Below are 27,387 nucleotides of genomic sequence, written 5' to 3'. Positions count from 1 at the left end.
CCAGGGAAAAATCTCAATAACTAAACATAGGGGGAGAACTCCAAAATATAGCACATATTAAAAGAGGCTTATGTAATGAGAAAATCTTGACAGCAAAGGAGACTTAAATTTTATGTGTCAGTGTTTACATTGTATGTGTATATGTGTGTACATATATACAATCATAAGCACACATACAGATAAATGTGTTACCAGCACCCACTTCTACATTCTGGGTACATGGAGAGACCACAGTTCCCAGCCTCCTCCCTTCTTCCCTTGAACTGAGGCATTCCAAGGTTTGGCCAGGTTACAAGTTCCAGCCAACTGAACACAAACATAAATGATTATTCCTTCTATTAGTTTTCTGTTGTTGGATAACAAATTACCACAAACGTAACAGTCGAAAACAATAGCTATTTGTTAGGTCAGACTTCTACAGGTTGGGCCAGCTTGCCTGGGTTCCCTGCTTAGAGTCTCATGAGCCCGCAGGGTGTCTGTCAGCTAGACTGGGCTCCTCTCTGCAGACTCTGGGAAGAAGTCTCCTTCCCTTCACATCGTTGGCAGAATTCAGTTCTTCAAGGCTGTGGACCTTAGAAGGTCCCTGTTTCCTTACCGGCTGCCATCCAAGAGCTTCTCTCTGCTCCTAGAGAGGAAATACACTCCTTCTCACATGGCCCCTTCATCTTTAAATAGCAACAGCACATCCAGTCCTTTCTGACCTCTTCTTCTGCTACTAGCCCACCCACCCCCCCCCACACACACACACAAAATGCTCTTCTTTTAAAGGGCTCATGGGATTAGATTAATCCCAACTGTATAATCTCCCTTTTGCCATATAAAGGAATAATCTCAGGAGACATCTTTCCATAGTGACAGGCTGACCTACACTCAAAGGGACGGGGCCTGTACAATAGGGAGGGTGTCTGAAGGTCTTAACATTCGGCCAACCACACTCCTCTTCCAGGTTTGGCCCATGAATATCTCCATGCTTGTTCCAACAGACACTTTCCCTTTGGCAACCTTGAAAATTATGTGTTAAAGATGGCAGAACTTATTTTGGATTCCTGAGGCATATAACAGGAAATAAGAATAAAAAGAGCTTTGAGTAGCAAAGATCCATTAAGACATGTTGGCTAAACCAAAGCATCAGAACATCTTTCAAAGTGCAGATAACAAAAACCAAATGTACTGGTTGAAAATGAGATCTAAGACAGACTGAATGGATCCAATGGAGAAGAGAAAGATTCCATGTGGTAACTGGCAGATGAAATGACAAGAAGAAAACTGGAGAAGCCTTCAGACTTTTTGAAGAAATGTCACCAAGTCAAATCAGCCATGAGCAGTTCGTAGTTTAAAGCTTGGGACTGTAAAGTGACAACCAAGTTTAAATAAACAGGAAGCCAGCTAAAGAATCTATGCAGCATCCAGAGGCCACACTCCTTGTCACTCTCATTAAATTCAGCCAGATTAGAGATAGAACAAGAGAGTTCGTCCCAGATTGCAGAAACAGGGTAAAGCCAAGGAACTTCCTCTTCAGTAGGGGCTGGAAATTGCACAAGGCTTACTCAGCAGGTGGTACCACTGTTATGAAGCACAAAGGCCATGATTTCCATTCTTCCCTTTTCCAGGTGGGAGTGTTCACTGTGGATGATGTTTCTTGTACACTAAAAAGCAAGGCAAACCATATCTGCCTACCTTGATACTAAGATATTGCTTAAACTGCTCCAATGAGGATTTGTTCATAAATTCAATTTGAATTATGAGAAAGATACTTCTGTTTCTATCAGATACCATAATTTGGAAGAGGCTAAACAATCAGTTCAGTTGAGTCGCTCAGTCGTGTCTGAATCTTTGCGACTCCATGAACCACAGCACATCAGGCCTCCCTGTCTATCACCAACTCCTGCAGTCCCCCAAAACTCATGTCCATTGAATCGGTGATACCATCCAACCATCTCATCCTCTGTCGTCCCCTTTGCCTCCTGTCCCCAATCCCTCCCAGCATCAGGGTCTTTTCACATGAGTCAGCTCTTCACATCAGGTGGCCCAAAGATTGGAGTTTCAGCTTCAACATCAGTCCCTCCAATGAACACCCAGGACTGATCTCCTTTAGGATGGACGGGTTGGATCTCCTTGCAGTCCAAGGGACTCTCAAGAGTCATCTCCGACACCATGAGTTCAAAAGCATCAATTCTTTGGTGCTCAGCTTTCTTTATAGTCCAACTCTCACATCCATGCATGACTACTGGAAAAACCGTAGCCTTGACTAGACAGACCTTTGTTGACAAAATAATGTCTCTGCTTTCTAATGTGCTGTCTAGGTTGGTCATAACTTTCCTTCCAAGGAGGAAGCATCTTTTAATTTCATGGCTGCAGTCACCATCTGCAGTCATCTTGGAGGCCAAAAAATAAAGTCTGACACTGTTTCCACTGTTTTCCCATCTATTTGCCGTGAAGTGATGGGACCGGATGCCATGATCTTAGTTTTCCGAACGTTGAGCTTTAAGCCAACTTTTTCACTCTCCTCTTTCACTTTCATCAAGAGGCTTTTTAGTTCCTCTTCACTTTCTGCCATAAGGGTGGTGTCATCTGCGTACCTGAGGTTATTGATATTTCTCCCGGCAATCTTGATTCCAGCTTGTGCTTCCTCCAGCCCAGCGTTTCTCATGATGTACAGCTAAATAAGAAGTTAAATAAGAAGGTTGACAATATACAGCCTTGACGTACTCCTTTTCCTATTTGGAACCAGTCTGTTTTTCCATGTCCAGTTCTAACTGTTGCTTCCTGACCTGCATACAGGTTTCTCAAGAGGCAGGACAGGTGGTCTGGTATTTCCCTCTCCTTCAGAATTTTCCACAGTTTATTGTGATCCACACAGTCAAAGGCTTTGGCATAGCCAATAAAGCAGAAACAGATGTTTTTCTGGAACTCTCTTGCTTTTTCCATGATCCAGCAGGTGTTGGCAATTTGATCTCTGGTTCCTCTGCCTTTTCTAAAACCAGCTTGAACATCTGGAATTTCACAGTTCATGTATTGCTGAAGCCTGACTTGGAGAATTTTGAGCATTACTTTGCTAGCGTGTGAGATGAGTGCAATTGTGCAATAGTTTGAGTATTCTTTGGCATTGCCTTTCTTTGGGATTGGAATGACAACTCACTATTTCCAGTCCTGTGGCCACTGCTGAGTTTTCCAAATTTGCTGGCATATTGAGGGCAGCACTTTCACAGCATCATCTTTTAGGATTTGAAATAGTTCAACTGGAATTCCATCACCTCCACTAGCTTTGTTCATAGTGATGCTTTCTAAGGCCCACTTGACTTCACATTCCAGGATGTCTGGCTCTAGGTGACATCACACCATCGTGAGTGATCACGCCATCGTGATTATCTGGGTTGTGAAGATCTTTTTGTACAGTTTTTCTGTGTATTCTTGCCACCTCTTCTTAATATTTTCTGCTTCTGTTAGTTCCATACCATTTCTGTTTTTTATTGAGCCCATCTTTCTGAGCAAATCTCCTAGGAGCTAAATGGTTCTAAAGAATGGGGGATAGCTTCTCCACAGTCATCATACTGTATATAATTGGAGGAGTTTAGAGCAAAGCAAGAAGATCATTTCTGAATACAGAAGCTGTACTAGATGCAACATCTTCATAAATAGTAAAGTTATTTCCCAAAGCATCAGACTCAGCCAAGGTCTCCATATCATTTGAAAATATTTTGTTGATAGTCTGCAGGCACACTTGGCAGGGTCTCACAACAAAGTATTTTAAAAGTTACAGCTAGACATATTTCTCTTCTTAGTCTTTATTATCCATCACAGACCATATAAATCACTCTTAAACTTTGGGCTCCAAAGGGAAGTAAAGAAAATCTAACCCACTCCAGTATTCTTGCATGGAAAGTCCCATGGGTGGAGGAGCCTGATAGGCTGCAGTCCATGGGGTCGCTAGGAGTCGGACACGACTGAGCAACCTCACTTTCATGCATTGGAGAAGGACATGGCAAACCACTCCAGTGTTCTTGGCTGGAGAATCCCAGGGACAGAGGAGCCTGGTGGGCTGCCGTCTATGGAGTCGCACAGAGTCAGACACGACTGAAGCGACTTAGCAGCAGCAGCAGCAACAAACCACCAAAAAAAAAAAAGAAAAGAAAAAAGAAAGAAAGAAAGAAAGAGAGAGAGAGAGGTTGCACTGTAAAATTTTTAAAACTTCATATTTTGTTTCCTGCTCCCTCAATATCCCCACACGCTCAAGCTGTGAGCACCCCACCCAGGTGACTAAGTGCACCCGTGTGATAAGGTGGGCCCGGCCACAAGGTCCTTTCTCTGCCTGTGACCTAGTGACATTCTCATGCATCAAGGAGAGTCCCGCATGCCTTTTCTTGCGTACTCCATCCTGACCTTCCATAAAGGTGCTTGTCCATTTTGTCCATGGGTCTCCTCTCTTGGCTCCCCACCTGCTGGGCTGAATCCACTTTCCTGGTCCCCCACCCATGTGGCCCGTCTCAGTGTGCAGTGATTCTCTCTCTCCAGGACCTGTGAGTATAGTAAACTTTGTTTACCTAAACTTCTTTGTTCTCTACTTAAGTCCACACTCAACTGATCACATAAAATATATATATAGAGAGCGAGCAAGGGCACAAAGGATTAAAAGTACAGAAAAGAGGAAAAGGAAAGCCACGGACATCCTTTGATTTCCTTACCCCTACTCTCTTGCCTATCTGGCCATCTGAAGGACTACTCATCCCAGGAAAGCCCCACCACTCTGAACCCTGGAGCTGCTCTTGAACTCACCTCACAGTTCTCATTATTCACTTATCAACAGTCTTCCCTTCTGCGCACTTCCTCAAACTGCCCACTCTAAAGAAAGCCCAGGGCTCCAGACACCTTCATGCAGCACAAGGGCTCTGCAGAATGGAAGCTTCTCTGCCAGCGGAAACAGCCCAATATAAAGTCCTCCCTCCAAAATCACACTTCTTCCCAAAACAGTCACCATCTTACCCAACCAAGTCTTACCATTTTCAAGGGTATTTATAATTAACTTGGAAGGTACTTTAAATTTTCCAAGGAGACTGAAACCAATATTCATATAAACTCAATTTAAAACATTAAGGAATCATTGTGGGGGTGGGAGGGGCCCTTGCATAAATATAACCATGTCAACAACAAACACTTTAATCACAGAGAATTTCAGGAGCTTCCCTGGTGGCCCAGCGGTGAAGAATCCACCTGCCAATGCAGGAGACACAGGTTCCATCCCTGGTCCAGAAAGATACTACAGGCTGCAAGTGGAGCGACTAAGTCTACACACTACAACTCTTGAGCCTGTACTCTCGGGCCTGGGAACCACAACTCCTGAGCCCACATGCCACATGAAGTCCAGCACCGTAGAGCCCGTGCTCCACAAGAGAAACCATGGCAACGAGAAGCCTGCTCACCGCAACCAGAGTAGCCTCCAATCCCCGCAGCTAGGGAAAGCCCTCACACAGCAACAAAGACCCAGCACAGCCACACATACAATTATTTTTAAAAAAGAAGAATCTCAGTCTCAAGCAAAATTCTCAGTCAACACACTCAGTTCAAACACTCAACAGGCCCATTTGCCAAGTGTATCAACAGTCACGTACAGTTGTGAGGGTCAGATCATAAAGAAGGCTGAGTGCCCAAAACTGGATGTTTTCAAATCATGGTGCTGGAGAAGACTCTTGAGAGTCCCTTGGACAGAAAGAAGAGCAAAGCAGTCAATCCTAAAGGAAATCAATCCTGAATATTCACTGGAAGGAGTGATGCTGAAGCTCCAATACTTTCGCCCCTTGATGGGAAGAGCCAACTCATTGGAAAAGACCCTTAGGAAGGATTGTAGGCAAAGGGAGAAGGGGGTGGCAGAGGGTGAGATGATTAGACATTAATAGCACCACCAACTCAATGGACATGAACTTTTGAGCAAACTCTGGGAGATAGTAGAGGACAGAGGAGCCTGGCGTGCTACAGTCCATGGAGTTGAAGAGTTAGACACAACTTAGTGATTGAACATCAATAACTACAAAAAACAATCAGGAAATTAGAGCTTACTAACAACTTTTTAAAAAACATGGCTCAAGTTATTCTAATTATAAAAGCATGGCACTCTCACAAACATCCCATTCAATTCTGACATCTCTAGAAATGTTTTTTTAATGTATGCTTGCCCTAAAATTCACTCAGAGAAAGCTGCCTTTTTGATCAGACATTCTAAAGCCCACTAAAAAATAAATAAATAAATAAACAGAGGAAGGTATTATAAGAACCATTTCATTCTCTCCTGATGACATGATCAATTTCTTACAATGTATTTTTTATTCTAGGAGGGAGAAAGTTAGGAACTAGGAATTCCTTTAAAAAGCTGGTGGTAGGCTAAGGACACTCTCCTGCAGAAAAATGCACACATAAAATGTGGCATAATTTCAGGAAATAAACAGGCCCTCTGCAGTCTATTATAGACACCAGGCTAAGAAACTGAAAGGATGCAGGAATAGAGATGAGCCATACTTGAAATTTCGAAAGCAGCAGAGATTTTACAGCTTACAGCAGGCAATTAAGGAACTGAGAGCCTCACTCAGATAAAATCATAGCTAATTAATTAAATACCTTAACCAGGTTTAAAGTATTTTTAGTTTTAAGGAGCAGCAGAGGATGAGATGGTTAGACAGCATCATCAATTTAATGGACATGAATTTGAGCAAACTTGGAGACAGTGAAGGACAAGGGAGCTTGGAGTGCTGCACTCCATGGGGTTGCAAAATCTCAGGCACAACTTAGCGACTGAACAACAACCAGTTTTAAATCTTGCTGAATCAACAAACGCATAGACAGATTCATGTAACATTCTCCAGAGAAAAACATCTATATAAAACACAGCATTTTAAATGCGATGAAACCCTGAAGAAATTAGTTAAAACAGAAAGGTACAAAAGACCAATGTAATTATATGTTTCCAGTTGAAAAATCTGAATGTGACAATAATTACTACCAGGCTATATCATATGTAATTAACACAGGCTCATCAAATACGTTTTATCCTTTTGAAATATGCTAGGTATGTATACTAACCAAACTCACTGAAAAGAAGCCAATGTTACTCGCTCAATTGTGTTCAACTTGTTGCAACCCCATGAACTGTAGCCCACCAGTTGCCTCTGTCCATGGAATTCTTCAGGCAAGAATATTGGAGTGGATCATCATTTCCTTCTCCATACAGTCCATGGGGTCACAAGAGTAGGACACGACTTAGTGACTAAACCACCACCAACTACCATATCTCTTTTTATGCAATAAAAAGTTATTATTTACAGAGTGAGCTGTCCTTTTACATTGAATCAAATATAATATTTAGAAGAAAACTATAAATACTTTAGGAAAATAAGGACTTGTTATGGAATATTTATGCTCACCCCCAAAATTCACATGTTAAAGTCCTATCCCCCAGTATCTCTGAGTGTGACCTTATTTAGAAATAAGGTCATGCAAGTGTAATTACCTAAGATGAGGTCATACCCATCAAGTAGGCTGGACTTCCAACCCACCCTATTATCCTGGTGTCCACAAAAGAGAGAAATTTGGAAACAAACAGGGAGACCACGATGTGAACAGGAAGGCACAGATCAGGGTGATGTGTCTACAAATCAAGAAAGGCCAAAGACTCCAGCAAACCACCAGAAACCAAGAAAAAGGCCTGGGACAGATTCTCACCTAGTGCTTTCAGAGGAAGCAAAGCCCTACTGACACCTGACCCCCTATCTTCAGAAGTGTGAGACAATACATTTATGTTGTTTAAGGCACTCAGTTTGTGATACTTTGTTGCAAATGACACCTTGTCTTCAAAAGGGTGAGACAATAAATTTATGTTGTTAAAGGCACTCAAATAGTGATAACTTCCTTGTTGATACAAAGTGACACTTAGTCGCAACCTACCAAACTAATACAGAGACTAAAAATTTCACTCTGAAAAACGTTCACTGTACAGCAAGATATGTCCCTACCAAATGCTTGATAATGTTTTTTTGTTGTTGTTATTTTTTTTTTAAGCACAGATTTTGTAAGAACAGCATGTTAATTGGAACTGGAGAGCTATTTTTACCTAATCTGCTGCTGGTTCAAACCAACAAATGGGGGTGGGGGTGGGGGTGGGAATGGCATTACTATTGCTAAAATGAAATTTCAACATGCATAAAACTCACAAAAGTAGAATAATGCATGCTTATTTGCCCTATTTGATAGTTTTAGTAAGGTGTATCTTATTTATTCTAATTGCATGATAAATTATATCTTTATAAGCAATTAAGTAATAAAGTATATTCAAGTTAAAAAGACGATCAATTTTTGCTATTCTAACATGTTCTCAAGCTTAAAGGATTTTCCCCTTTAATAAAATTTATTTGGCAAAAGCATTTTTTAACCTCTAAAGAACAGAGATGAAAATAATTGTCAGCAACAAGGCAGAAATAATCATTTCCAAACCAAGAAAACAGTGATGACACATCTAATCAGATTTCCAATCAGTGGGTAAACACTGAAAATTATACTGCTTTATTAACGCAAATATCACCCCTCACACACATAAGCAAAACGCTGGATTTCACAGAGACAAGACAGCTGTTCCTGAAGTGGAGCCTTTCACTTGTAAACACAGTGTATCTAATCTAGCATATCCATTCTCAAAAAGAAGTAATTCTAGGTCTAAAGTTTCCTCTGTAGAGAAGATCAGGTACATGGAATGTATGGTGGGGGAGAGGGGGTTGGGGGAGGCCTGGCTTTAAAAGGAGGACATGGCTATTTCCCTTAGTATCTTTGTCACATGTAAACATTAGCACTCGCTTTAAAAGCCCTTGAAAATGCCCATACATGCACAAGAAGAAAAACACTTGCCTTGGGCTTTCTAAGACTGTGCTATATTAGGCTATAGACAAGGGATTGTATGTCCCTTCACCTTTAAAATGGAAGGCTTTCCAGTACGAAAAAGAAGCAAGAAAGAAAATGACACAGTGATTCTGTGTCTGGATTCTGTGTGATAGACACTAATCTCATCTTATTACAAACAGACCTCCTCCAAAGCTCTAAGAAGTTCCTTCATATCACAATTCAAGTTTTTATTCCAAACTTCAGAGTTGCACATAACTTAGCTAAAATGGAGTGGCTTGATTATTTTGTTGTTGTTAAGGCAGCAAAGCTAGAAATCCTAGATGCTAGGCTTTCCTCATGTCTCATTATTAATATAGATCAGTATTTTATACTAATAAAACTATTTTTAATAATAATTTATTGAACACTTTCTATGTGTGTTCTACAAACTCATTTGTCCTTATATCAATTCTAAGAAATGGTTCCTATTCTAGCAAAGACAGATTCAAAAGTTAAATAACTTGCTGAAGGTCACAGACAGCAGAGATGGGTCAATCTTTAGCCTTTCCCACTCCAAAGTCAAGGTTCTTAATTGCCTTTTAGGGCACCAAGGTTTATAAAGGAAGTCTTCAGCATCAAAGTGGAAAAAAGGGGTGGTGCTGGTCAGTTTGGTGCTGGGGGTAAGGGGGATCAGGGTGCTTTGTAGAAATGACAAGTACCGGAAATAAAAATGGTTAGTTACATCAAGGAAGTCCTGCCTGATAATTTACGGATAGCATATATGCTGCTTTTATAACCCTGAAAGAATGTGAAGTATATAGTTATTAGAAGCCTTCCAAATTACCTCAATAATGCACTTATATTTGCAAATATTTCTGGCACAGAGGTCTCAGAAAGATCCAAGGTGATAAAGCAAAAATACATTAATGGTATTTTTTACCAAAATAGTCTTAGTTTTTTCCATTTCTCAAGTTGACAAATAAAACGGGTTCTATAAAGGCAAGTCTGTGATGATGGAGACGGCACATGGGCACACAGGGGATGAAGTTCACACTGTGTCTGTCACTGTAACTTAACCAAAATCCTGTAAACATAACCCTCACCTTCTCTAGAGGTGGTTTACAATAGAACTGTTATTGTAGCAGCCTTAGAAAACCTCACTAGATCTGAGGTTCTAAAAAATAATGAGAAAGCTCAGTATTAATTATGGGCAAATCTATGAAAAAATATTTGAGGCTAAATTAGGAGAAATAGTTAAAGAAAGCAACAAAGTTCTTAGCTTAAGATCTCTTAAACTAGAACTGTTTCAGAGGGTTAAAAAAAAAACAGTAATCGTACTCATTATATAAGAAATAGGTCACATTATAAGTATATTCTTGTTTTTCCTGTGTATGACTTTTCAACTCAGCCCAGCGAGACTTAAATGATTAGAATCTAAAATAAGTTTTATTATAATCACAGCTTATTAACCCCATAAAGATGAGCACATCCAAAACATAAAAGGCTCGCTAAAAATAATACGCTGAAATACATGATGATTTGGTAATGTTAAAGCTGCAAAACCCATGGGAAATTAAAGGCAAACAGAATGCTGTCGGTCGAGGCTTGGCCTCAAAGGAGTTTCACGACTGAGTTCTCCAGGGAAAAGTTAATTCATGAGCTTCCCAGAAGGAAGACCCAACCTCCCATTCCTTGGGAGCCCGCGGACTCTGTGGAAGGAGGGATTCCGAGACCACAGTCGAGGAGGGCAGACCGCGGGCATCTCCGCAGCCACCCCGAGGGAGGGCCACCTCTCGTGCCAGCACATCCCGGGACAGCCGGGCGCACCGACACCGCAAGGTCACCAGGGAAGAGGCGACTTTACATAATCTCCCGCCGCGCCGCCCGGGGCCCCTGGGCCCCCTGCCTGCGGCGCCCGCGCTGGGCCATGCCGGGCGTCTCTGAGCGAGGAGGCTGGGCGCCCGGGACCGGTGGAAGCCCGCAGCGCCGCCCGCAGCCGGGGGTGGAGGACGGAGCCCCGGGATGCCCGGGTCGCCGCCGCGGAGGGCGGGGCGGGCGAGGCGGGGCGAGGCGGGGGCGGGCTCGGCGCGGGCCGGGGTCCCCAGGCTCCCGGCCGGCTGCCTGCGCCCAGCGCGCCCCCCGCGGCTCCTCCCGGGACCGCCGCGCGGCGCACCTGTCTAGTGCCTTACTTGAGTGGCTTTGTGGAACTGCTTCTTGAGCCCGGCCACCGACATGGTGCTGGAGGACGCGCGGGCGGCTGCGGTGCAGGGATCCGGCGGCGGCGGAGCAGGGCGGGAGGACCGAGCCGAGCGGCGCGCTGTCCGGGCCGCCGCTCTTCGTGCCGCCGCCGGGGCTGTGGGCGCGGGGGCGCGGAGCTGCGCGGGACGCGGGCTCGTGCGGAGAGACACCCTGACGTCAGGGGCGGGTGATGCAGCCTCTTAAAGGGGACGCGGGAAGCCCCGCCCCGGGCGCGGGGTTGGTGCGGCAGGTGCTGCGGCACGCGCTACCTGGGCACTGGTGGCCGCCAGGGCACCTGGCTCTGCCGCACCGGCCGGCAGCGTGTTCAGAGGGCCAAGGGCATTCTTCAGCCCCGGGAGTGTCCTCGTGCCCCGCGGACTGCGCAGCGGCAGCTGCAGGTTGGCAACCCGGGCACACGCAAGACTCGGGTGATTTGCTTGGCTTCCAGGTAGCCGCAGAGGCGCTGCCTAAGCCAACTCTCCTGCCCTTTGAGCTTGCCCTCTTTGCCGCCTGGAAAGGAGTGGTATTCTCTCTGCGGTAATGAATAAGTCATTGCTCCTTGCTTGCTTGTTCGCAGAAAACATTTCACTGTCCTGGTTTCACTATCCCTTAAGCCTCCTTAACGTTGGGGAAAGCCACCAATGCTGGTTTTTTTGTTTTTCGTGTTGTTGGTTTTTTTTGTTTTTTTCCCCTAGATCTGTCACAATTTGATGACTTAAAAAGAAGATGAAAAAAATGTTAAACCTTAAAGCTGGTCAGGTAAATAGAATTGAAGTAGGATATTACTAATAGTAATAACACTTAATCCTCTGTTTACAGTTATAAAAACATATGACTATGACATTCCTTTATGACAGTAGATTTAGGATTTAATCTAAAATAAGCATTGGGGCTTCCCGCTTGTCCAGTGGCTGAGAATCTGTCTCCCAATGCAGAGGACACAGGTTCAGGGAACTAAGATCCCACATGTCATCAGGCAACTAAGCCCGAGCGCTACAACTACTGAGTCCCCCAGCAGCAATGAAGACCTATGGCAGCCAAATAAATAAATAAATATTTTAAATTAATTAAATAAGTATTACATAATGTAAAAAAGCATGAATCAAAGTTGTACAAATACTGCATATGTAACAAAGTATACATAATTGGGCTAAAGCAAAACCACTGTAACTTGACAAATACTGTTTCACTTATACGAGTTACCTAGAATAGTTTAATTCATAAAGTCAGAAAGTACATTGGAAGGTGTCAGGAGCCGGGAGTGGAAGGGTGGAGGGAATCGGGAGTTAGTGTTTAATGGGGACAGAGTTTCAGTTTAGGAAGGTGACAATCTTGGGAGATGAATGATGGTGAGAGTTACACAACCATGTGAATGTACTTAGTGCCACCGAACTGTACAGTTAGATGTGGTTAAAATAGTATGTTTTATATTATGTGACTTTTACCAAATTAAAAATAAATTTAAAACTCTGCCGTAACTAGATGAATTGGTAGAGCAGCACTAGTCGGCTTCTGTATTCTGGTCGTTAACCACTTGATCTGCTTTTTCTAGGACTAAGAAGCACATAGAGAAGAACTTGAATTGTGTCCTCATGTGGGGACCAAAAGCTATAAGGAGAAAAAGCCAGAATGGCAGAACCCAAGGTGACAGACACCGCCAAGAATGAGTAAGAAACAGCATGGCAGAATAGGAGTATTGAGGATGCCTGGCATCATCTCTTCAACCCCTGCCACCTGGAAGGAACCACAGACCCGCCCCGACCCTTCCAGCCAGGTCGCTTGGGCACAGGGCGAACAGATGATCCTATATATCAGCTGATCTCTCAGTCACAGCCCTTGATAATGTGAATTGAAACTCATATAGGCAGACTCAAGCAGTTAGTGGTGGGGCACAGACCAACAAGAGCACATGGACTGCTGATCCCAGGCTGCCGAGTGAAGCAGGCAAAAGAAGCAGATCTCCAAAGTGAAAGTCATTCCTGATGTTTAGGTACCTTTCAGATACAAGGTGGAATTGCATTTTCCAAACCCCTTGTGGTTAAGTGCGTGTGCTGTGACAAGTTTTAACTAGTGGGCTAGGGAGGAAAGTGACTGTCACCTCTTGGTAGAGAATTTAACTGTTGGAACAAGATGCGACAAAGCCCTTTCCCCTCCCTAAGGGTAGCTCAGGTGGTTGTGGTCTGTCAACCAGAATCCAGAGTGCAGACGAAGCAGGGCAAGGTCTCAAAAGACATTTAGCGTGAGTGAGGAATAGACCTGAGTCATTTCGATTCACTGAGTCTAGGGTGGTTACTGTGACAAACCTAGTCTGCCCTCCCTAGTGCACAAAAGAGAAAATGCTCTCCCCCTTCTCAGAAGAGGAAGGGAGACTTTCTATTTCCTGCCATGTGTATTTTAGTTTTTGTCATTAGATGTCCATGAAGTGGCCTGTATGTTCTTACAAAAGCCTCACTTGGGGAGGTGTGTTCTCTACTTTGCAGCCTCACTGAAGCAGTGGGCAGACTCAGCCCCGAGGCCTGAGGGTCAGAAGGAAGGGTGACTCCAGGCACTGACCCTACCCTGACCTCTTACCCTGTGTTTTCCTTACCAGTTAGAGATAGTTCTCCAGTAGTCATGTATGGATGTGAGAGTTGGACCATAAAGAAAGCTGAGCGCCAAAGAATTGATGCTTTTGAACTGTGGAGTTGGAGAAGACTTCTGAGAGTCTCTTGGACAGCAAGGAGATCCAACCAGTCCATCCTAAAGGAAATCAGTCTTGAATATTCATTGGAAGGACTGATGTTGAAGCTGAAACTCCAATACTTTGGCTACCTGATGCAAAGAGCTGACTGTTTTGAAAAGACCCTGATGCTGGGAAAGATTGAGAGCAGGAGGAGAAGGGGATGACAGAGGATGAGATGTTTGGATGGCATCACCGGCTCAATGGACATGAGTTTGGGTACACTCCGGGAGTTGGTGTTGGGCAGGGAGGCCTGATGTGCTGTGGTTCATGGGGTTGCAAAGAGCTGGACACAACTGAGCGACTGAACTGAACTAGAGATAGTTCACAGTTAGCTCTGGGGAGCCATAGGAAATTCTAAAGGAATGTCAGAGCAAGAGACAGTCCATGTTTCACAAGAACATCAGACAGGGAAAGATGAAAGTCCTGCTGATAGTCAGGTGGGGCTACTGATCCATCAGCACCCAGGACAAACCAGTAATGTGAGGTTAATCAGGTCCCAGCAGTGGTTTGCCCAGGGCACATTTACTCATGTCCGTAAGGTCCACCATGTTGATCTCTAGATTCTTTTTTTTTTTTTAATTTAAATGTATTTATTTATATATTTTTAATACATTTATTTTTAATTGGAGGATAATTGCTTTACAATATTTTATTGGTTTCTGCCATACATCAACATGAATCAGCCATAGGTATACATACGTCCCCTCCCTCATGAACCTCCCTCCCACCTCTCACACCATCCCCACCCCTCTAGTGAGGGCTATGTGTCATACAGCAAATTTCCACTGGCTATCTAGTTTTACACATGGTAATGTATATGTTTCCATGCTACACTCTTAATCGGTCCCACCCTCTCCTCCCTGCCCGTTCCCCCACCCACCCACCCCCCGTCCAAAGTCTGTTATCTATGCCTTGATACTAGGAAACTGAAGGAATTTGGACTCCAGGACTAGGTGGAGCTCTAGGCTAGAGAGATAAGAGTGTTACAATGGCTGCTTTTGCACTCTAACTGTTGATGAAGCTAGTATGCACAAACACGCACTCATGAAAAGGCTGCCATAACATGCTCATTACAGTTGGGCTGCCAGAGCCATTCTCAAACTCTCCAGCATCAGAATCCCCTGAAGGATTTGTTAAAGCACACACTGCTGAACCACCTCCCAATTTCTGATTCACTAGGACTGGGTGGGGCCTGAGAGTGCATTTCTAACAAGTCCCCAGGTGATGCTAACGTTCTGGTCTGGGGACCACACTTTGAAAACCCTTGGGCTGGAGTAGAGATGTTAGGAATGAACTTTCTCCTCTATTCTCCCCAATTTTTATAATGTTTTCCCATTACTTGTATAATACATGTATTTTATAGTTGATTTTTCCTTCCTGGTTCCTTATCTGAGCAATGGAACATGTTCAGAAAAGGATAGGACTCAGTTGAAGGCGCTAAGAGAGTGAGAGGGAGGAATTAATCTACAAAGAGGAAGGGCCTAGGGGTGTGTGAGTTCTTGTCTCTAAATGTGAACAGTGTGAAGGGGGCCCTGGAAAACCTACCCCCCAACCCTGCCCCAGAACTCTGAATACACAACAGAATCCTAAAAGTAACAAAACCAAGTCTCTCTCTTTCCCTGAGTCTTCATCCACCAACTTAGCCTGCTCATCCGGCTGTCCTTCAAAGGAACTCCTGCGGGAGAAAGGACTTTAAATCATTCTGAAACCATGGCTAACTCCCCCAGATACCCTCTGGATTTCATGTAAAGCCAGGATTTCTATTGAAGCCACAGCTTATTCCCATAAAGAACTTTAAGATGTTTTCAAAGAGATTTGTTGAGTTCCTTCTAGCAGGCACTGATAGCAGGCACGGGGGGTGAATATAGCGTGAACTACCAAGACACAGACTATACATTGCACCCCAAGGAGTTTCCACACTAGCAATTTGGAAAACACAGATGTTTATTGTGACGTGAATGTGGAGGAGAAAATGCACCAGACATTGAAAAAAATTCAAAGCTGGGTGCCCTCTTCGGTTGCAAAGATGCCCTGACAGGGGCTTTATGGAGAAACACAGAAACACAGTGCAAGAAAGGGAATCAAAGGTCAGTGAGGAAGAACTTTGTTTTACAAAAGGTTATTGTAATGCAACATGCTGCCCTCCCATCTCTAGAGATCAAATCAAAGTAAAATAGTAAATAAACCTAGATCTGCTTTGCAAAGTTCCAATTAAAAGAAACTCCACACAATCTCACCTCACTAATTGGGCAGGAAATTCATGGTCAGCAATAATTCCATCACATCATTCATGCACTATTTCTCCTTGCATTACGCCAAGGCTTCTGGCAAATACCAGACCTCTAGTTTGCACAGAGCTGCTGAACCCTGACCCCTTTCAGAGGGCATCTCATTACAAGCAAGCAGAGGACAAGCAGCGCTTCTCATCCTTTGCCCTTCAGCCCTGATGCCACTCCTCTGGCCCAGGCCAGGACAAACTGCTTCCGACTTCACCTTTACGTATAAGCTCATGAAGCACAGGAAACTAGAGGAATGCAAAGGCATGAAATTCCAGCTTCTTGTTTAACAGAAGGGCAAACCAAAACAAGGAAAGAAAGTGATGTAATCATTATTACTTTTTCTACTCCAGCCTCTGGCCTCAGTTTCAGCCAGAGACTGCCATCAGTGTTGATAAATATAGATGGGGATGAACGAGTAAAAGACTGAATTGCTTATCAGTGTCACTGACGCTGTGTTCTTATCGCATTGGGTCTGATGTCCAACAATACTCACCCAGCAGCCTTGTATTAAACCCTGGGTTGTGCAGGACGCAGTTTGTTCTGGAGTAGGTGTCACTTAACATAAGAATTTGTGCCTTCGGATGCTGCCAGTAGCATTGGGCCCCTATCCAGTATCAACAGGGCTCTTGAGCCTTTCCCAGAGGCAGGAAATCAAAAAAAGGCCACATTCATCTCCGTGCTTTCACCCCACCACTCACACCCCATCAGATACACACTTTAGTCTCTTGGAGATGGAAGGTGTGGGGCTCTCTCTCCCCTCCAACCTTTGCTTCTCTCCCACACAGCCCTCCTCCCTTCAAAGCACAGGGACCTCTCCCTGCAGAACTTTTCTCTTCATTTAGTAAACCCTATGAACTCAATCACGAGAGGAGGAGGAGGGGACTTCACCAAGGATGTGGCTCACGTTAGGCTCTTACATCTGGGTCTCTGTTTGTTACTTGCAGCCCATTCTGAAATGCTTCCAATTTCCCTAGCAAAATCCTGCCATCTCCAATGCCATTTCCAGAGTCTTTCTTTTGAGGTCTTTCCCCATCCTTCTAACCCTATATCTTCTCTTCATTTGTCACACCTCAAAGCCCTAATTGGGCATCTCTGCCGTGAACTGGGTATAACATGTTTTACATATTGATATGGAGTGCTGGACTCCTAACTCTTTGAGTGTGGGGTCTTATCTTTACTTCTACAACTCTATGCAGAAAATATAAACATCAGATATGTGTTATGCACTGAGCCCGTATCTCCGAACTGACCGAGAGAGCGAACAAGTCCACCACAGTAATGCAAAGGCAAGAAGGGAATTTTATTTCTAGCGCGCTAGGGCTCAAGCCTCATTCGACACAGCGGAATCAGTCGAGAGCCCCGAACAAAGGAGTATGGCGGCTTATATACAGGCAGTTCTTTGTCTCAGTTACAGGAGTAGCTGGCGTTACATGATTGGCTAGGCAGGATGAGCGCATGTCCTGTCTCTTTCTGGTTGGTGTGTATGGGAAGTCTTCCTAATTTGGTCAAGGAATGCTGTTTTTTCCCAGCTAACAGGAAACATGACTCAGGTCCCTGGTGCTATGCACCTCACTGAGCCGTCCGGCCTGCCTGACAATATGGTCTGATGGCAAGTTGAAAATCCAAATGAAAATTTTAAAGCTAAATCCAGCAGAGGTCCAGAAGGTCTGGAATTAGCTTGCTTCTCTCTATCTGAGCAGACTGAAGGCCTTAGCTGCTTCTCCCTTGCTGTATCTAAGCCTGAATCTCCAGGTTACTGTAATTTTGAGAGTTCTCAAGGACCTTCCCATTGTTGTTCCTGTTGTTCAGTCAGTAAGTCATGGCCAACTCTTTGTGACCCTATGGACTGTAGCATTTTAGGTTTCCGTGTCTTTCACTATCTCCCAGAGTTTGCTCAAACTCAAGTCCATTGAATTGGTGATGCCATCCAACCATCTCATCCTCTGCCATCCCCTTCTCCTTTTGCCTTCAATCTTTCCCAGCATCAGGGTATTTTCCAATGAGTCTGCTCAGGTGGCCAGAGTATTACAGCTTCAGCTTCAGCATCAGTCCTTCCAATGAATATTCAGGGTTGATTTCCTTTAGGATTGACTAGTTTGCAGTCCAAGGGACTCTCAAGAGTCTTCTCCAGCACCACAGTTCAAAAGCATTGATTCTTTGGCACTTAGCCTTCTTTATGGTCCAACTCTCACATCTGTACATGACTACTGCAAAAACACTAGCTTTGACTATATGGACCTTTGTTGGCAAAGTGATGTCTCTGATTTTTAATGTGCTATCTAGGCTTGTCATAGCTTTCCTTCCAAGGAGCAAGTGTCTCTCCATTTCATGGCTGCAGTCACCATCTGCAGTGATTTTGGAGCCCAAGAAAAGAAAATCTGTCACTGCTTCCACTTTAATCCCCTTCTATTTGCCACTAAGTGATGGAATCAGATGCCATGATCTTAGTTTTTTGAATGCTGAGTTTCAGGCCAGCTTATTCACTCTGCTCTTTCATCCTCATCAAGAGGCTCTTTATTTCCTCTTCACTTTCTGCCATTAAAGTGGTATCATCTGTATATCTGAGGTCATTGATATTTCCCCCAGCCATCTTATTCCCACTTGGGATTTACCCAGCCTGGCATTTCACCTGATGTATTTTCCATATAAGTTAAATAAGCAGGGCAACAATATACAGCCTTGTTGTACTCCTTTCCCAATTTGGAACCAATCAGTTGTTCCATTTGTTCTGACTGTTGCTTCTTGACCTGCACACAGGTTTCTCAGAGACAGGTAAAGTGGTCTGGTATTCCTATCTCTTTAAGCATTTTCCACAGTTTGTGGTGATTCACACAGTCAAAACATTTAGCGTAGTCAATGAAACAGAAGTAGATGTTTTTCTGGAATTCTCTTGCTTTCTGCATAATCCGAAGCTTGTTGGCAATTTGATCTCTGGTTCCTCTGCCTTTTCTAAACCCAGCTTGTACATCTGGATACATAAATAAGTAAATAGATTGCTCTTGACATAGTCAACCAATATTGCTTTCTGTTATTTGTAATCAACAAACTCCAAGTGATATACATCCCCTCTCCCCTCCAACCCTTGCAATAATGTTCTAATCTCTGTTCTTGTTCAGTTCTAGCAACACAAACACAGCAATTTAGACAGCTATAGTGACTGCTTAGCACTGTGTTAGCTTCCTTCTCGACAAGGGTGGATGGATTGAGTGACAAGGAATATAGTCCTTTAGCAAGTGGCAAGTCTCCCTCTAAGACACTGACATTCTGATTTTCAAATCAAATCTTCTGTTTGTTTGATTAGTACATGTCAGGCCTCCCAGGGTCTGAACCTCTCAAGCCCCTGGGAATTGGCAGCTGAATGCTGGTAAATAAATGCCAAGCAGCTGCACTCAGAGACAGCAGTGCCCACTCCTGGAGTTAGAACAACTTTAATTAAGTGCAAATTGTTAGGGCATCAGTACCATTGACTTATTTATTCTATTCCTGGATGGACATTATCATTAGAGATTCTGAAGGCATGTCGTTAACACTGAATGTGAGCTCTGGCTAGTCAGCCTGTTAAAGCATGGTGTTAAAGAGGCCAAGTTCCGTTGCTATTTCAGTAGCCAGTTAGCCATGCAGAGAAAAGCTATTCCTTAGTACAGCATGCATTCCACCCTGTCATCTCAAGGCTGCATTCATTCTCTTGATTACAGAAAAGCCAAGGTGAGAGAAAAGACATAACTTTAGTTCAGCAAAAACCTGTCAACGAAACTAAGAACTTGGAGTACAACCTACTAATATTCTATCAGCTGTATATATTTTTTAAAAAATGCTATATTCTACTTTATATTTTTAATGAACAGTTTATATATAGGTCATTTATCTTTGCTTTGGGGGGGACTTATTTTTCCCCTTTAAAAGTTATTGATGATTTTATTTAATTTTACAGCTTGTATTTTCTATGGCCCACACATATAAAGCTTTCTTCAGTGACAAAGAATCAAATATAAAGCACTATTTCAAAAAAGCCTTTAAAACTTTAAGTTAACATGAATACATCACCCTCTCAAGAATACCAGTTTTCTCTCAAGGTCAGGAAATTTGTCAAGTAGCGAATTCCTTAGAACAAAGATTGTGGAAAGTTTCCTGTGAATAGAACTGAATAGAATAGGGAGAACTTTTGGCAGCAATTATTAAGATGTCTTTAATTTGAGGGACTTCTCTGGTGGCCTAATGGTTGAGAATTCACCTTCCAACACAGGAGATGTGCTTTATAACTGGTGGGTTTGATCCCTGGTCGGGGAACTAAGATCCCACAGGCCGTGAGGCAACTAAGATCATGAGCTCCAACTGGAGGGTCCACACACTGCAAGGAAGACCTGGTGCAGCCAAAAAAAAAAAAAAAGATGTCCTTACTATTGAAGGGGCAGTACAGGAGGAAGGAAAGCCCATTCCAGCCTGCAAGCACAGGGCCAATGCACACATACAGCAGAGAGGAAATGGCAGCTGAGAGTCACGGTGGAGACATGAAGACTCCTCGAGCCCAGTCACTAGAGGAAGCAGCAGGGAAGGGGAGAAAGCCCGAACAGAAAGATGAGGAACACCTCTTCCCCAAGACAGAATAGTGGTAAGAGGTGTGGAGGGATGAAGCCAGGAACAGGGAACCAGGAGAGCATTCAATGGCATCAAGACCGATGCTGCTTAGGCTGTGAACACATGGCACTAGCCCCTCCCCCAGGCCTCCAGCCTCAGGTGCCCAGCGGGGCTCCTCTTCCCTAAAGCCCTTAATCCCCATGCTCAAACATCCCTTGCTGGGCACTCCCCCCTCTGAAATGGTCTTTGCAGGCACCCCTCTCTATGCCTGGAATAGAAGGCAGAGAGGGGGTGATATAGAAGTCTTCTTTCTATAGAAGACTATAAATTCAGAACTACTCTGTAACTTTGGATAGCCCTTTGGGCTCACAGATCTTCCTAAAGAAAACCTGGAGATGTTTGTAAACCACTTATCTCCTGAGCACTTCTGACCTTTAAGCATTAAACCATCAGGGGGAGAGATGGAAGTGGTGACTCAGTATTCACCAGCTCACCCCTCAGCCTTCTGGAAGGACTGTTAGCCTGTGGGTGTGCCTTACACTTCAGCAACTTCTGTTTAAGAATTCTGCTAGTCAGAAAATGATAGAGCACTCAAACCTACACTGTATTATGTAATTCTTTTAAACACAAGTACACAGAGAGATCTACACTAAAATATATATTTTTTTAAGTTTCAACTATTTCCATAAATGCAATTAGCCTGAGATATGCAAATGAGACCACTCTAATGGCAGAAAGTGAACAGGAACTAAAGAGCCTGTTGATGGGGATGAAAGAGGAGAGAGAAAAAGCTGGCTTGAAACTCAGCATTCAAAAACAATGTTAATATTATTTGGCATTAAAGAGATGAAGTGCTGATACATGCCATGATATGGATAAGCCTTGAAAATATTATGCTCAATGAAATATACCAGTCACAAAGGACTACCTATGGTATAACTCCACTTACATAAAATATCAAAAACAGGCAAAACTATAAAGACAGTAGATCAGTGGTTACCTTGGGCTGGGAAGGATAGAGTTTGGGGCTGATGGCAAGAAAGAGGGGTTTTATTTGGGGATAATGAAAAGTTTTAAAATAGACGGTGGTGAAGGATGCACAACTGGTTCCCGGTCTGGGTTTGCCGCGTGTGGTTATCTGATTATCTCTGCCACTACAGTGTTCTCTGAAAACACCATCAGCTGCTTCCCCAAATTCCTTTCTTTGTCCAGTTCTCAACTCCAAATAACACTTTCCTCAACTCCCAGCCTTTTCTTTCCTTTAACTGCCCCTATTCTTCTGTCTTTCCCAGAATCCGACTCGTGTTTCTGCACATTCTCTGATTCTACAAATACAGACATCTAGGAACTAGCTGGCACAGACAGAAGTCCTTTTAAAGAGGACAGGAAATAAACAGGCAAGGAAAATCCCCTCTGGCTAGCAAAGCATAGGAAGGTTATGATGGCAGTGATTTCTGTTCGTGCCATCACAGTCCAGCTTTCAAATGAGAATCCCAAGGCTCGTCTCACTCTTTATGCCTCTTTCCTCCCCTCCCACTTCAGCTGCTGTCCATGGGAATCAGCATGCTTTTTGATGACACAAAAATTCCCTCCCTGATCAGCTCAGCTGGGGATAAGCCCATCTTCTCTGGTCCAGTAGGGCTTGATTTTAATAACTTAACTCATTCTTGGGGTTCATGATGTAGTTGGTGGGGAGGGAGGACAAGGTCTGAGTCAAGGTCAAACCACCTATTTTCAAATGAATGCTACCAGGACTCCATCAACAGAAAATAGCAACAGATATTATTTGAACATCTTTCTGTGCATGACATTTTTAAGACATTTCCTCATTAGTTGTCATATAACTATATGTTGAATGGATTCTTTCCCCCATTCTATGAGTGAGGACACTGCAGTTTGGACAGATGGAGTAATTTTGTGGAGATGGTTGGACAGCACCACTGATTCAATGGACATGAATCTGGGCAAACTCCGGGAGATGGTTAGGGACAGGGAAGCCTGGTGTGCTACGGTTCATGGGGTCACAAAGAGTGGGACACGACTTGGTGACTGAACAACAACAAAAATTTGGTCAGAGGTGGAGCAGAAATTCTTCCTAGCTCTGTGTGTCTCGCAGGACTCTTCTCCCACCAGCTGCATTTCTTCGGCCACAGATGACGTCTGCGTCTCTTGTGTCTGGGTTATGGGCTTCTCTTCCTGCAGAGAGAAGAGGACTAAGTACAATCTGGAAAAGAAAGTTCTTTCAGGAGCTAAGCTGACGGCGTAAAAGAATGAAACTCTCTTATGGCCCTGTATAATGAAGACTAGAATTTGAGGTAGGTCAAGTGGAGAGGATCACATGATCTCTAGGGAATGTTTCACTAGATGTTGCTGTTCTTTAGTCTCTATGTCGTGTCCGCCTCTTTGTGACCCCATGGACTGTAGCCCACCAAACTCTTCTGTCCGTGGGATTTCCCAGGCAAGCATACTGGAGTGGGTTGCCATTTCCTTCTCCAGGGGATCTTCCCAATCCTGGGATCAAACCTGTGTCCCCTGCATTGGCAAGCTGATTCTTTACCACTGAGCCCTTTTACTAAATGGTGCTTCTTAAAGATAAGCTTTCACATGGTGCAGATAGTTGCTGACGTAGATTAATCTATCCTTTCCATATTCCTGCAATTTTCCCCCACCCCAACCTGCCTACACCAGAGGATAAACCACTTTCAGACTCGTCCTTTTGCCAGCCCAAGTTCCTTGGCCCCTGTTACAGAGGATTCTCTTGCAGGAATTAATTTTTCCTTTCTCTTATTGAACATTTGAGCTGCTTTCAGTTTTGGACTATCAAGAACAATGCTGCTGAGAACATTCTTGTATATGGTACTCTTGCCACACATATGCAAGCATATTTGCTGGGGATCACCCAGGAATAGAATTGCTCGGTCACAGGATAGCATATGTTCAATTTTATTATAAAATGCCAAATGAAAAAATTATTGCACAAATTTACCCTTTCCCTAACAGTGTTTGACAGCTTCCTTTGTTCCACATTCTCACTGCAACTTGGGAATGTTAGTCTTTTTGGCTAGCTTTTCTAGTAGATAGGCAGTTATATCTCAAAGTTTTAATTTACATTTCTCTGATTACTAATGAAGTGAGCATCTTTTCATATTCTTATTGATTATTTGAATATTTTCTTTTGTGAAATAAATACCCATTTAAATCTACTGCCCATAATGGATTGTCTTTTCCTTATTGATTTGCAAACAATCTTGATATATTTTAGAATCAATGCCTGTATCAGTGATGTATGTCACAAATAATGTTTCTATATTCCATTAGTCTTTGTTCAAGAAAGAGACTGGCCTGTAATTTTCCTTTTCCAAAGTGTCCTTGTCAGGTTTGGATATCAAGGTTATATTGGTCTCATAAATTATGTTGGGTGTATTCTCTTTTGTCTTAGTCTCTAAAAAAGTGTATGTGGTATTGAAAATATTCCTTTCTTAAATGATTGGTAAAATTCACCACTAAGGCCATTAAGGTCCAAAGTTTTCCTTATGGGAGATTTTAAATTATAAATTTAACATTTTTGATATCTGCAAAACTATTTTATTTTCTATATCAAATTTATTTACTTTTTCCATGGCATTTATATGTTTTTATAAATTTTTTAATATATTTACATAAAGTTGTTTATTATATTCTCCTATATTTGATGTCTGTAAGTTATAATTTAAAAGATGTTTCCTGTTTCACTCCATAAATTGGTTATTTTTTACTTCACTTTCTTAATCTGTCTCAGCCGGAATTTATTAGTTTTATTAGTTTCTCCAAAGAAGCAATTTTTGGTTTATTGATTTTCTGTATTTTATATTTGCCATTTCATTAATTTGTGTTCTTATCTTTATTCTTTCCTTTCTTTTACTTTAATTTGATATTCTTTTCTAGCTTCTTATGAAAAATGATCACTCATTGATTTTTCAGATATCCCCACTGCATTTAAAGCTACAAATTTCCCGTTAAGCACAGTTTTAGCTGTATACCACAGATTTTAGTATGTAATAATGTTCAAGATATTTTCTAAGTTCTATTATTATTTTTTCCTTGACCCATAAGTTATTTAGAAATATATTGCTTAATTTCCAAATACATGGCAATTTTATAAAAATCTCTTTATAATTGATTTCTAACTTAATTCCGTGGTGAACTTAGAACATACACTGTGTAATGTGAAACTTTTGAATTTGTTGAGGTTTACTTTAGATCCCAGCATACAGTCAAATTTTGTAAACATGCTGTGCATTTTTTGAAACACTATACCTTCTGCCCTTGCTGAGTACAGTACACAATGTCTATGAGTGTTTTGATAATTATGTTTTTAAATCCCTATGTCTTCATTGATTGTTGTCTATATGTTTATCAATAACTAAAATTGTTGTGTGAAAATTTCCCACTATGAATGGGAATGCACCTCTTTCTTCTTACATTTCTGTCAAATTTGGCCTTATTTACTTTCTTAGCCTCATACAATTTAGCTTTATTATATATTTCTGGTGAGTGAAACCATCTATTAATCATGTCCTTTATTTCAAAAGCTTTTTGATTAAAAAATATTTTGTCTGATATTAATATAGATGAAAGATAGATATTATACATTAACTTTCTTTTGGTTAGTCATTATATTCCAACCTTTCTGCATCCTCATGACTTAGGTGTATCTTTTATGAACCTTACATATATTTTTAACCTAGTCATATAAAACTTTATTAATTTCTTTTAATTTGATCAGTCTACTTACATTTAGTATCATGTCTGATGTATTTGGTTTAAAACTGTCACCTTACTGTGAAATTTTATTTGTTGCACCTGCTTTATCTTCCTCATTCTCTTTTTTTTTTTTTTTAATCTTCCTCATTCTTGATTTTCCTGTTTGGATTGACCCAGTGTATATTATTGCATTTTTGCCTACTCTTACCCTCAAAATTATAACACTTTTTGCTATACTTTTTAATGACTACCAGCGAGATTGCAACATGCAATCCTGACTTACTAGAATGTAATGTTTATCAGCGTTCTTCCCCGACTCATGGACAGGGCAAGAACTCCAGGATACTTTAACTCCATTTACCTGCCTCCTGACATAGGTTTGTAAGATATTCTTATTATTGTTTTACACAGCCAATTGCATTCAAATTTATTCATAAACATCCCTTTCTGTTGCTCTTCTTTTCTTCCTGCTTCTCCCACCTCCCATCTGGGAACATTTTCATTCTGCCTAAAAAATATCCCTTGGTATTTTCTTAAGAAAAGGTATGCTGGTGATGAATTCTCTAAGTGTTTGTTCATCTGAAAATGTCTTCATTTCACTTGCATTCTTTAAGGATGAAAATAGCATTTTAGGTTGGCAGTTATTTTCTTTCAGTACTTCATATATATACTCCATTATTTCTCACACAAAGTTGGTCTGCCATCAAATTGTTATTTGGGGGCAATATGTCTTCACCCCTCCCCACCCCTGGCTGCTTTTAAGAGTTTTCTACTTGTCATTTGTTTCCAGCAGTTCAACTGTGATGTGCATAGCTGTGGATTTCTTTTATTTAACCTGTTGGTAATTTGTAGGGCTCCTTGATCTGTGCCTTAATGTTTTTAGTCAGTGTGGTAAATTTCTTGGTCATTGTGCCTCTAAGGATGAATTCCGCTACATCCTTTCTATGACTACAGCCTCTCATATTCTAGGCCTTTTCACAATATCCTCCATATATTTTATCTTCTCCTTGACCTTTTTCCCCTTTTATCTCTCTATGCTTCATTCTTGTTCATTTTTTGTCAGTTATATTCCTAAGTATGTTCTAATTCTCATTATTTAGATTTTTGAGATAGTATATAAAAATACAATGTATTTTTTGTATCAGTTCAGTTCAGTCACTCAGTTGTGTCTGACTCTTTGCGACCCCATGAATCACAGCACGCCAGGCCTCCCTGTCCATCACCAACTCCCAGAGTTCACTCAGACTCACATCCATCGAGTCAGTGATGCCATCCAACCATCTCATCCTTTGTCGTCCCCTTCTCCTCCTGCCCCCAATCCCTCCCAGCATCAGAGTCTTTTCCAATGAGTCAACTCTTTGCATGAGGTGGCCAAAGTACTGGAGTTTCAGCTTCAGCATCATTCCTTCCAAAGAAATCCCAGGGCTGATCTCCTTTAGAATGGACTGGTTGGATCTCCTTGCGTTCCAAGGGACTCTCAAGAGTCTTCTCCAACATCACAGTTCAAAAGCATCAATTCTTTGGCACTCAGCCTTCTTCAAAGTCCAACTCTCACATCCATACATGATCACAGGAAACACCATAGCCTTGACTAGACGGACCTTAGTCGGCAAAGTAATGTCTCTGCTTTTAAATACACTATCTAGGTTGGTCATCACTTTTCTTCCAAGGAGTAAGCGTCTTTTAATTTCATGGCTGCAGTCACCATCTGCAGTGATTTTGGAGCCCCCCAAAATAAAGTCTGACACTGTTTCCACTGTTTCCCCATCTATTTCCCATGAAGTGATGGGACCAGATGCCATGATCTTTGTTTTTTGTATACTAAGCATTTAATTCAACGACCTTAGTAAACTCATTTATTAACTGTAATAGTTTGTCTAAAGATTCTCTGGGATTTTTCTGTGAATATAAACATGTGTTCTGGGAATGGCAATTGTTTCTCCCTTCCTGATTTAGTCTTATTTCTTTTTTATG

The 27,387-nt window shown here is 42.3% G+C and overlaps 1 protein-coding gene and 1 long non-coding RNA gene across 4 annotated transcripts in view; one reads left to right on the top strand and one right to left on the bottom strand.

The window, feature by feature from the left end:
- Positions 1–27,387, bottom strand: part of SH3GL2 (SH3 domain containing GRB2 like 2, endophilin A1) — a 303,037-nt gene that overhangs the window by 212,573 nt on the left and 63,077 nt on the right. The window contains exon 1 of one of the 3 annotated variants that reach the window (XM_042244880.2): positions 11,030–11,267. The exons of 1 other annotated variant lie outside the window; for it this stretch is intronic. Coding sequence is in view for 1 of the 2 variants with exons in the window: in XM_015093233.3 (XP_014948719.2) it covers positions 11,046–11,090 (45 nt within the window). In the remaining variant the exon portion in view is untranslated. Of the gene's footprint in view, positions 1–11,029; positions 11,268–27,387 lie in introns of those variants that run through there. One more of the 3 variants, XM_015093233.3, reaches the window with a different exon arrangement.
- On the top strand, positions 11,241–14,444 carry LOC121818815 (uncharacterized). Its single transcript, XR_006058946.2, has 2 exons — positions 11,241–11,853; positions 12,647–14,444. It is a non-coding gene; the product is annotated as an uncharacterized LOC121818815 (long non-coding RNA).

Source organism: Ovis aries, chromosome 2, assembly GCF_016772045.2.
Source record: "Ovis aries strain OAR_USU_Benz2616 breed Rambouillet chromosome 2, ARS-UI_Ramb_v3.0, whole genome shotgun sequence".
NCBI lineage: Eukaryota > Metazoa > Chordata > Mammalia > Artiodactyla > Bovidae > Ovis > Ovis aries.
Note: the sequence above shows the minus strand (reverse complement) of the source record. Positions and strands in the feature narration are given on the sequence as shown.